The 11722-nt window shown below is 49.9% G+C and overlaps 1 protein-coding gene across 10 annotated transcripts in view; it reads right to left on the bottom strand.

Annotated features, from left to right (window-relative positions):
* The window catches only part of RDH13 (retinol dehydrogenase 13), a 23047-nt gene extending 11879 nt beyond the window's left edge, over positions 1–11168 (bottom strand). The window contains exons 1-7 of one of the 10 annotated variants that reach the window (XM_006915959.3): positions 10975–11168; positions 8888–9006; positions 7261–7416; positions 4887–4991; positions 3767–3979; positions 2891–2992; positions 661–1596 (exon numbers count right to left, since the gene is read on the bottom strand). In XM_006915959.3, coding sequence (XP_006916021.2) covers positions 1397–1596; positions 2891–2992; positions 3767–3979; positions 4887–4991; positions 7261–7416; positions 8888–9006; positions 10975–11039 — 960 coding nt within the window. In that variant the 5' untranslated portion in view covers positions 11040–11168 and the 3' untranslated portion in view covers positions 661–1396. The other 9 variants (XM_025049668.1, XM_025049661.1, XM_025049667.1 and 6 more) reach the window with 9 other exon arrangements.
* Positions 11169–11722: the final 554 nt, after the last annotated feature.

Here is an 11722-nt window from a genome sequence, read left to right as displayed (position 1 = left end):
CAAAGATGCCCACATCTTAATTCCTAGAACCTGTCACTTTCTGTGGCAAAGAAGGATTAAGGTGGCAGATGGAATTAAAGTGGCTCATCAACTTAAAATGAGGGAAAGGAACCTGGATTATCTGGAACATGGGGAGGCGGGGACCATCAGGGTTCATGTCGGAAGCTGCCTACCGGTGTCAGGTCATCCCAGACACAGCCTTTGGCTACTTTGGCCTGATGCGGAAACAGAAAGAAAACTGCGTATGAAGTGTTTTGGCTGCCTTTGATTCCGCCTCCCCTCCCTGACACTGCTGGCATCTGGGGCCAGTCATTCTGTGCTGTTCTGTGTATTATAGGATGTGACGCATCAACCCTGGCCTCCATAGTGTCTCAAATATTAAGATTTTTTAATGTTAAAATATTTACCTTTATTACTCAGCTTTTGGAGCCTCCTGCCTCGATTCTGTGTCCAAGCTCAGTGCCAGCCCCACTTCTAACACACGGCTATCTGCCACATGGAAAGGAAGGACCTTTTCTCTTCTAAACGTCTGAACATCTGATTGGTTCACTGGCCTGATGATATTTAAACTGACATCTCTGCTTCCCAAACGGAGGAAATACATGACTTGTCCACTCATTGTCACTTCGCCACAGGTATGGAGGAAGAAAATAAAACCTATGACTCAGTTAGATTTTTTATTATCATTATTAAAGGGCAATTTTGAAACTCTATGGGCAAGGGAAGGTCATGACCCCAGGCATCTTGGGTCAAGGGCAGCAGCAGCTGTCCTCAGCATGACTCAGGGACAAGGCCAGGTCTGTGTCACCCTGTTCTTGGGGTATCCCCCACACCATGGCTCGTGTAAGACCCTCAGTGAACTTTCCCTGACAAGGAATGCACAGTTGTCATTCACGGAGCCAGGCAGTGACCCGCCACCCATGAGGTAATCACCTTTCCTGCACATTCTATAACTGAAGGAAACAAGATTCAGTCAGAGAAGAGACTAGAATCATGAACTTGGCTGTGTCTGGCAGACAGCTTGTCCATGGCCACAACAGTTCCCCATCATGGCCCACAGCAGGGGGATCTGGCTCCTCCCTTGGCGGGCCCAGCTCACCTGCTGGCAGAAGGACGTAGTGCCCCAGCCAGCCCGCGGGTCACGTGCCCACCTGCAGTCTGAACCACTGTGGCCACAAGAGAAAAAATAGGTCAATGCTGCCACCTAGAGGGTGATGTGGGCATGACAACCAGGTTCCTTGATCTTGAGGCTCATACAATCTCAATGTCGCCACCTAAAGGGTGATGAGGGCATGGCAGCTAGTCTTGGTCTAACGACTCCGCTTCCCTAGTGGCTTTCACACCCGCTCCCAGGTTATTTGGGGAGGGGCTGTCCCCTCACAGAAGGCCCCTGAGACTACAAGCCCACCAGGCGGGCACTTTCAGCCCAAAGCCTCCGGGCTACCTCCACATCCTCGGCCTCAGGGGCAGGAGCCTTCTCTTTGAGTCCATGGAAGTACTTTCCAGAAACACCCTCCAGTTCTTCTGCCACAGCCAGGTAGGTGCTGGGCTGGGCTGCCAGCTGGGGGCTCTTCACCAGTAGCCAGAAGATGGGCCCTGCAATCAGTCCACACACACTCCGAGAGGAGGGCACAAAAAGCCCTGCTCCACCCCCACGATGCAGGGCCCACTGAGGCCAGAAGTTGGCCTGGAGTTCCACAGAGCCTGCCTCCAGGCCATTGCTCCTGTGGTTCCCTCCAGCAGGAGTTCCCTTCCCTGGCACTGCCCAGCCGAATCCCTCCAGGTGCAGGGACCAGCCCTAAAGCTGCCTCCCTCAGGAAGCCTCCCTGGCTTTTCCCAGGCAAACAGAAGCTCTCCCTCCTCTCAGTCAGCCCTGCATCCTTAACCTACTCCATCATGCTCTAAAATAACTTGTATTTATTGACTGTCTCCAGTGTCAGCCTCAGCTTAAGATCCTTGACACTTAGTACCCACCCACTAAATGTTTCTCAGGATTATAAATACTAATTATAAAGTTCTAATTGTTTATTTGGCTTAAATCTTAGCCAGGCACTGTGCTGGCCCTTTAGAGGGAGGTCTCATCTAACCATCTAAGCCTCTCAGTGACTGTTCTGGTCCTCACTTTGCATGAGAAAACAGGCTCAGAGAGGTGAAGTCGCTCCCCTAGGTGGCACAGCTAGTTCTGGGTGAAGCTGAGGTTACCTTGAGCACAGCCAGGAGTTGGCTCCACTGATGCCCTCTCTGAGACTGTTTTCTCATCAAACAGGCTCTGGCCTCTTTCCTGGGGCTACTCTGAGACTGGCAAAATAGAAAAGCAACTTATTCTTTGCACCATGAAAGACACAGGGGAGGGGCAGAGCAAAGTTCAAGACAGTCTCTGAGGGTGATGTTAATTTTATGTCAACCTGACTGGACTAAAGGACAACCAGAGAGCTGAGTGTCTAAGGGTATGACCAGGAGCATTTGAATCGATGGACTGAGTAAAGGAAACCCAGGTGGGCAGCAGGCACTCAGTTGAGGCCAGAGTAGAACAGAAAGGTGAGGAAGGGTGAATCCATTCTCACTGCTTGAGCTGGGACATCCACCTCCCCCCACCCTCAGACATCAGCACTGCTGGCCTTCAGACTTAGATAGGACTTACAGAGTCAGCATCCCTGGTTCTCAGGTCTAAATTGTGGACTGGAACTACACTACCAGCCTCCAGCATGCCAAGCGAAGGCAGGTCATGGGACTTCTCGGCCTCCATAAATCATAAGCCAACCTCTTCTAATAAATGTCCCTAAATGTCTACACATACCCTATTAGTCCTAATACACTGAGGGAGGGTCCTGGGCCCCAAGCTGGGAGGGTGGGGTTCAGCGAAGGGACAACAGGCTGGGAGGGGACTTACCGAGTGTGAAGCTGGAGAAGGTAGAGCTGTGCATGCCTGTGTGTCTGCCCAGCTCTGTCCTGGCCACACCAGGGTGCAGAGCATTGACGGTCACACCTGTGCCTGGGGAGAGGAGGGAAAATTGGGAGGAGGGGGCAGACACCAGGTTCCCTCATTACTAGGAAGCCTGACGCTGCCTGCCCTGAGCTCTGGGGCTCCCCCATTTCCTACCCTTGAACTCACACTGCCCTCTTGCTCTGAAACCTCCATGCCAGGTGGTTTCATCTTGCAAGGCAGCTGTTTCATGGCTGCGCAGAGAAGAGCCTCTCAACCTGAGTATGTGTAAAAATCACGTGGAGGGCTAGAGAAACCCAGACCACTGGGCCCCACCCCCAGAGTCTGAAGCATTGGGTCAGGATAGGGTCTGAGATGCTGCAATGATGACAAGCTCCCAGGTGAGCTGACGCTGCTGGTCCACTTTGAGAAGCAAGAGTGAAGGACAGACTTGTCAACTTCAGCACTATGGACACAGAGGTCTAGTCATTTTTTAAGCTGTGCACTGTAGGATATTGAGCAGCAACCCTGGCTTCTGTCCACAAGATGTCAGTAGCAATATCTACCCCATTTCCACTCCCTGAAATGACAGCCAAAGTTATTGACAAATGTCCATTGGCCTAGAGCACCAAAGGCTCAGATGCCTATCCTAGATGAGCAGGGAGGAAGGCTGTGATTGATTAGAGATGTCTGCTTCAGGCACCAGCAGGGAGCCTAGTGGTGTGTGTGTCACTCTTTTGCCTACTCTGTCCTGGAGCCAGTGCTTGATCTCCCATTGACCCAGGGTCACAGCAGGACTGTGCCAGGCTCAGAGCTAAGGGAAGATGGAGGCCACACACAAACCTTGCAGCCGCTGGCTCAGCTCCTTGGTGAACAGGACGACGGCCAGCTTACTCTGGCAGTAGGCCGCTTTTGTGTCATACTTCCTCTTCTCCCAGTTTAGGTCATCAAAATCTATGTGTCCAGCAATGTGGGCCAAGGATGAGAGGTTAATGATCCGTGAAGGGGCTGAAGCCTTGAGCTTGTCCAGCAGTAAGTTTGTCAGAAGAAAGTGACCTAGAAGAAAGATGAGGAAAAGATAACTCTTACTGAACTCTTACCACGTCCCTTGCTGAGGACATTATCCTCCCAGTAAAACACAGTTCCTAATCGGAAGCAATGCCCCCAGGAGACATCTGACACCATCTGGAGACAATTTTGGTTGTCACAACTACAAAGAGAAGTGGAGACACTACTGCCATCTAGTAGATGGAGGCAAGGGACAATGCTCAACACCCTACAACACAAAGGACAGTCCTCACAAGGAATTACCCAGCCCCAAATGTCAAGCCATGTGATAACTTTATGAGGTCAGCTGGTGAAGAGACTGACTGCTGTCTCCCAAAATCTCTTCTCCATTTCTTCTTCAGTAATAGGATTTTTGGCTGTGCACAAGATGGCCCAGTGAAAGATGATGTGTCCAGACTCCCTTGCAGCTACAACAGATCATGTAACTGAGTCCCCACCAATAGGGTGTGAATGACAGTAACAAGTGTGTTAAGAGTTAAACTATGTCCATTCTTCTCCCTGCCCCCCAAAGAAATATGTCAAAGTCCCACCTTCCAAGACCTCAGAATGTGGCCTTATTTGGAGATGGGTCTTTAAGTAAGGTCACTAGGGCGGGCCTTGAGCCAGTGTGACTCATTGCCCCTTTGTCCTTCTAACAGAACCCCAAGTGCATCAAGGGTGACAACAAATAGACTGAGAGTGACTGAAGGACAGACTGAGACTGGAGGACGGACAAAGAGACAAGTGGTCAGGAGGCTGATGATCTGAAAGATGGACTGAGTGTCTAGAGATGATCAGGCAAATCCCTGAGCCAATATGTGACCTGGCTGCCTTGGAGAGTGAAGGAGGGCATCCCCACCCTGAGCCTGTGTCTGGCCCACTGGGGACACCCATACCACGCAGCCCACAGCCTCACCCAGGTGGTTGACGCCAAGCTGCATCTCAAAGCCGTCCTCAGTGGTCCAGTGGGGGCACCGCATCACAGCCGCATTGTTGACCAGGACATGCACTCTCTCCTCCTCTGGAAGACGAGTCAGGGCAAACACATCAGCTCCGCACCTAGGCTGGGCTGAACAGTGTCCCCCAAATATCCACATCCACCCGGAACCTATGAATGGGATCTTTTCTAGAAATAGAGTCTTTGCAGAAGTAATCAAGTGAAGACAAGGTCCGAGGGTGGGCCCTATGCAGCACAACTAGTATCTCTGTAAGAAGGGGAAACCTGGACAAAGATATGCATGTGGGGAGGCCGTGGTGTAATGACAGAGGCAGAGAGCAGAGAGGTGCAGCTACAAGCCGAGGAGCACGAGGGTTGACAGCCACCACCGGGAGCTAGAAGAGCAGCAAATGATTCTACCCAGTGCAGCCTGCCAACACCCTGACCTCTGGCCTCGCACTAGGTGGCTTGCGCAACAGGAGTCTGTCATCCCCCAGGTCTGGAGGCTGGACATCCAAGGTGTCACAGGACTGGTACCCTCTGAGGCCATGTGAGAGAACCTGTGCCAGGCCTCTCTCCTTGGCTTGTAGACGGCCATCTTGTCTCTGTGTCCTTGCATGGTCATCCTGGTCTCTTCTTATAAGGATACCAGTCAGATTGGATTAGCACCCACCCTAGTGACCTCATTTTCACTTGGTTACTTCTATAGAGACCCTACCTCTAAAAAAGGTCACAATCTGGGGTCCTAAGGGTAGGACCCCAACACATCTTTTTTTGGTGACGATACAACAGAACCCATAACACTCCTAGTGGTTTTTGGGATCAATGGAATTAATGAATTAATCATCTAGCACCTAATAAACAGAGCTTATATTTTATCCTTTATTTGGGGATAAGGGAATATAGCATACCCACCAGGAACACAAGCTCTGGAGCCCATCAGATGGGGGTTCGAGTCCACCAGCTCTACCCTGACCAGCTGCATGTTCCCAGCCAAGTCACACAGTTCTTCTGTGACTCAGTTTCTCCTTTCGCAATTCCTCCTGCATATTGTCAATTTGTAGTGTTAAAATAAAAAATGGTAGCTATGTTTTTGAAGTGAAAGCTTCATGATGCAGGAAGGAAAATGATTAACAGTGATTCCCTTGGGGTTGGTGTGGAATCAAAGGTGTTTAGTTCTGTCCTCTTTATACTATGAAGGATTTCATAGATTTTACATAAGGAACATGTATTTCTTTGCATTGGGAGTTAAAAAAAAAAAAAAAAAACACCCCGTAAGTCCGTAAATGTTCATTTCTTCACCTCTTCTTATCAATAGCTCTGTCTCCTGCTAGCTCTCCTGCTTTCTCTGAACATGAAGCTGGGTGGAGAGGAAAAGACTGTCTCAGAATCTGCAGATACCCTCACTTGCGTGAGAAAGCATGCATACGTGAGAATGCTCACAGCAACCCTGCACAGACCCCTGAAAGGCTGGGGGCCAAGCAGCCATTGGTAGAGAACCAGTAACATCACCTGTCACAGCCATACAATGTAGCCCCAGGAATAAGAGTGCTATGCCTACTACACCAATCTATAAGAGAGAACAGGGGAGAAAAAAGCAGGAACATCGAGCATGTCATAGGCTGCGATTTGTATAAAAAAGCCAAGGGGTGGTGTCTACACCTGCCTGCTTTATAAATGGATAAACTGTCTCCAGAAGGGAATGTTGAACACGTGTGAGGAAGGCATCTGGGTAGCTAGAGGCCCATGCGGCAGGTAGACCTTTCACTGTCTCCTCTTCTTTACTTTCTGAACGTTTAATCCTGGAAAGGTTATTCCTCTTCGAAAAAAGAAATACATGAATAGTTCTGAGAACATCAGATGGGAAGTGAAAAGCGTGAGTCACCAATCAACGCAACAGAAGAGCATAAAAGCATATAATCCCTGGATTTGCAAAGAGAAACACCAGCAAAGGGCGTGGGAGGTCCAGTACTCTGCACTGTGCCTGTGGGTCCTCCAATAGTGCATGGATCATCACAGCTGTGTCCCCACGGGAGCCGGTGCTCCTTGGAGGCAGAGCCTGAATGCGACTCATCTGTGTCTCTGGCGTCACCCAAGAGAGAGCCAGAAAACTTCAGGAAACAATGGGTGAATCACTGTTTCTGCCCCTCTTCCCCTAGCTAACTCCTCCTCCAGGTCCCATCCTGGCCTTTGCTTCCTGCGGGATCCAAGCTAATGCAGAAAGAGTTTGTTTTCCTGCAGAGTAGGAAACTTTCTCTGAAAAGGACCATACGGTAAAAATTTTTGGCGTTGTGGGCCACAAGGTTCAGTCCTGATTTAACCCACTCCTCAAGGCCAGCGTTCTCCCTCCTACCTTCAATGATTTTCGCTGCAAACTCTCGGATGGACTTCAGCGAGGCCAAGTCCAGGTGCCGGGCATTGACACGGTGATTCAGTGTCTCCCTGCGAATGTCCTTTGCTGCTGCCTCACACTTCTCCATGTCTCGACAGGCCAGAATGATGTTGCCTCCTGGAAGCCCGAGAGAGAAAAAAATTATTTTTAAAAATCCACTCCTAGGTATGTGTACCCAACACAAATGGAAACCAAAGTCTGCACAAAAATGTGTGCACACATATACACAGCAGCACCAGTCACAACAGCCAGAAGGTGGAAACAACCCAAGTGTCCATCAACAGATGAATGGATAAACAAAATATGGTCTGTCTATATTACTCAGCCATGAAAAAGGAATGAAGCTGAGAGACAGGTCCTGTGACACAGAACATGATGCTGGGTGAGGAAGGCCAGACACCAAAGGTCACATAGTGCATGATTCCATTTATATGAAATGTCCAGAACAGGCAAATCCAGAGAAAGTTGACATGGTTTCCTAGGGAGCGGTGAGAAATTGAGGGGGGATGGCTAAGAGAAGCAAGGTTTAGTTTCAAGATGATGAAAATGTTCTAAAATTGAATGTGGCGATTATTGCACAGCTCTGGAAACATGCTAAAAACCTTCAACGTGTATACTTTAAATGAGTGAATTGTGTGGCATGTGGATTAAATCTCAACAGCCATAAAAATAACTTTTTTAAAAAAGAATTAGAAAAGTAAAAACAGGAAACTGAGGACTGAGAAGACCATATGGATCTGTGGTTCTGCCCACAAGGGACCCAGCCACCCACAAGGGACCCAGCCGCCTCCTACACATCCCACTGTCCCCTGAAATGGAACTCATCAGACTCCCCAATCTATGCATCCTCCCTGGGGCCCAGCCCCCAGGACAGCAGTGGGTGTGTCTGCCCAATTTCCCTTCCCACCTCTTCCTGAGAGGGGCAGGTGTGCTCCATGGGAGAACTTCATGTGGTGGAAGGAGCCCATCCTGGCTCCCCACCACTCGGACCTCAGGGTTGGACAGGCAGCTCAGGCTAGTCCATCAGGGACCCATTTCTCTGGCCACCATTACTCAACAAGCCCCAAGAAAGTTTCTGCTGTCCCCAGCCCTCACACCTGTCCCAGCAACTAGCCCTGGTCTTCTGACTGCTCAAACCCAAAACCTTGACTCCGCCCCTTCTCAGGCCTGACTCAGCAGAAGTCCTGCCCCTTCTAAGGGGATCTGGTGTGATGAGGAAGGCACCTCTCCTCCGTGAAATTCCTCCAAACTCCCAGTCCGACCTTGACAAAAATGTCAGGCACTCAAATGGAAGGGCGTTCTACAAAATGCCTGAGCAGCACGTGTAGAAGAGCTTGAGCCAGGTCTTGAACCTGACCTCTGACCCAGGCCCTGAGCCAGCCAGGACGACTGAGTCCATTTGCAGTGGGAAAGAGCAAGGCCAATACAGGGAACACCAAAACCAAAAAATGCTGAGTGTCCACAGTCTCCTCCGAGACCCCGAACTCCTCCTTACCTCGTCCAGGGACACCAGCCTTTTTGGCTTAAGCCAACATGAGTCTGGTTCCTGCCACTCCCCTAGCCTCAGGCAGAGAAGGCAGGGCCTCACCTCTTCTGGCTAGCTCCAGGGCGGTCTGCTTCCCAATGCCCGTGTTGGCACCCGTCACAATGACAGTTTTCCCCTGAATGGTGGCCTTACTGGGACATGCCCCACCAGCAACATAGTCCCTGAAGGTAAGAAACGGCACAGTCAATTCCATCTGTCTGTCCACTCACCATAGGTGACCCCGATGGCTTCAATCTCGGGCACATGTTCCCCCAATTGAAAGATGGAAAGGACCTAGCGTAACTTCATGGGGTGGTCATCCTGTTGCAGGTGAAGGGCGGAGCACAGCCTGGTGTGGGGAAGCCTCCAGGAAGTGACAGTGTTATTTTATAGAGAACCACTGTCTTAATTTCCTATGGCTGCTATAACAAACTGCCACAAGCTCAATGGTTAAAACCAGGCAAATGTATTCTCCACAGGTCTGCAGGTCTCACTGGGATAAAAGGAGGTGTTGCAGGGAGTTCCTTCTGGGGGCTTGAGGGGAGAATGGTTTCCCTGCCTCTTCCAGCTTCTAGAGGTCCCTGCATCCCTTGGCTCGTGGCCCCATCCTCCGTCTTCAAGCCTCTGACTCTGACCCTCCTGCCTCCCTCCTTTAAGGACCCTTGCAATGTAAGTGGCCCACCTGGATAACCCAGAATCATTTCCCCAGCTCAAGGTCCTTAACTCAATAACATCTGCAAAGTTCCCTTTGACAGGTAAGGTGACATATTCATAGATTCTGAGCATTGGAACGTGCACATCCATGGGGGGGTCATGATGCTGCTACTGTACCCATATCCCCCAGAGACTAAAAACTGGAAACCACCAAATGTCACCAATAGGAGACTGACCAAAAAAAACAATGCCATCTCCACACGAGAGCAGAGCACTGAAAAAAAAAAGGAGAGAGAGAGAAGGACATGGTAGCCGCCAGCCACCTGAGGCTAATTTTTAATTTAAATTAAAAATAGCCATATCTCTTCTCCCCCCCCCCCACCAGGGCATTCAGTTATTTTCCATTCTCTTCATGCTGGCACTTTATTTTATTTTTTAGCTTTTTCAGAACTGAAAGACAAAGGTCTAAAAAAAAATAAAAACAATGGCCAATAGATTTTAATACCATAATTCTATATATTTATTCCATCCTCTAGAGCTTTCCAAAAAAATCTCATTCATATTTACAAGAGCAGCAGTTTAATGAATTATAAATAACAAGATACTCACCAAGTAAATGCAAAAGATGTTATCAGACCAGGAGGAACAAGTTCAAAATGAAGCCTTATCATAGAGCAGATAAATAAACCCAAAGTAATTAATTATTCAAAGAGATTTAGTCTATATTTCAGGCCCTTTTAAAAAATTCAAAATTCCAGTTAACTTTCTAACTTCCAGCCAATCTCTTCTCTTGTGTAAAATTACATGTTGAAAATCCTTTCTTTTTCAAATTGTAGTAAGAACACAACATGTGACCTACCCCCTTAAAAACTTTTTAAGTGTACCATACAATATCATATTGTTAACTGCAGGCACAATATAGTCATGCTTTAACTGCTCATTAGCCACGTACCACTGCTATAGTAATGCACACAGCAAAGGTAACACTCTCATCTACTGAACGGTGCTGCTATAGAATGTTTGGTAGCTGTGGTTTTGTGGGGGTTTTTTGTTTTGTTTTGTTTTTAAGTGAATTAGCCTAGGAAAGACAAGAACTATGCATACATTAAATGCAATAGGAGTATCATGTTTCCTGATTTGGGCAATTCAATTTGTGCTGCTAATTTCGGATAAGGAGGGCTTAGGTGGCATACATTTGCCTTGCACCTAGGTCAGCACAGTGACACATGTGAACTGGTCAACAAATATACGCTGAATGAATGAACTCACCAAAGTCCGAAACAACTAGACCAAAGGCCCAGATCCGCTCCTTCCTCTGGGTGACCTTGGCCATGACCTGCCGTCTCAGGGCCCAGATTTGCCCCACACACACACCCTCTGGAGATACTGCTGGTGGGGTGAGCTGGGGAGCTCCTGAGTAAGTGAGGAGTTGGTGGTCTCCACCCGACTCCCCTCCCTCGGTGGCCGACAGACCTGCCATCACCCGCACTACTCACTTGAACAGCACTGCGCCACCCACCGCAGTGCCCAGCAGGGACGCCGGCACAAGGTAGCGGTTCATTCCGGGCAGGAGCGGGACCCAAAGCAAGGCCACCCACAGACCCGCCGCCCAGGTCCCTCCAAGGAGCGCGCGATCTGAGCTTCACGTGGGGAAGAGCAGGCTCGGCTGGGACCGGTGACTTCCTGAAAGAGGCGGGGCGAGGGGTGGCGCCGGAGTAGCGGGTACCTATGGGGATGCGGAGCGAGCGCTGCGCCTCCTGGGAATAGTAGTTTACGGGGCGGGGCGGAGCTGGGGTTCGGGGGCGGGGCCGGGGGCAAGGCCTATATGCGTCGTTCGAATGACATCACACTCGCAGATCTGGAATGAAACCAGGATTCCAATCCCGCAGCTGCCTCCTCCAGACTGAGCTTCTCCGTGTGTGTCAAGTACATCGGCCTGCGTCCTCATCTAAGACGGTGGCACCAGTAGTACTTTCTTCCAGACTCTATTGTAGATTTAAGAATTTCGATGCTCAGAAACAGGACCTATTATCCTAGGTTCCCAACTGCTGGGTCTGAAGGAGAAGGAGCTGGGGGCCTGGACTCCTGGGGCTGAGGGAGGAAGGGCTGGAAGCCTGGACTCCTGAGTGTGAGGGAGGAGAAGCTGGGGGTCTGGCCTCTCGAGTGTGAGGAAGGAAGAGGCTCGGGGCCTGGACTCCCAGATCTCAAGGAGGAGGGGCTAGGGGTCTGGACACCTGGGTCTGT

The sequence above is a fragment of the Pteropus alecto genome, unplaced genomic scaffold (assembly GCF_000325575.1).
Source record: "Pteropus alecto unplaced genomic scaffold, ASM32557v1 scaffold326, whole genome shotgun sequence".
Lineage (NCBI taxonomy): Eukaryota > Metazoa > Chordata > Mammalia > Chiroptera > Pteropodidae > Pteropus > Pteropus alecto.
Note: the sequence above shows the minus strand (reverse complement) of the source record. Positions and strands in the feature narration are given on the sequence as shown.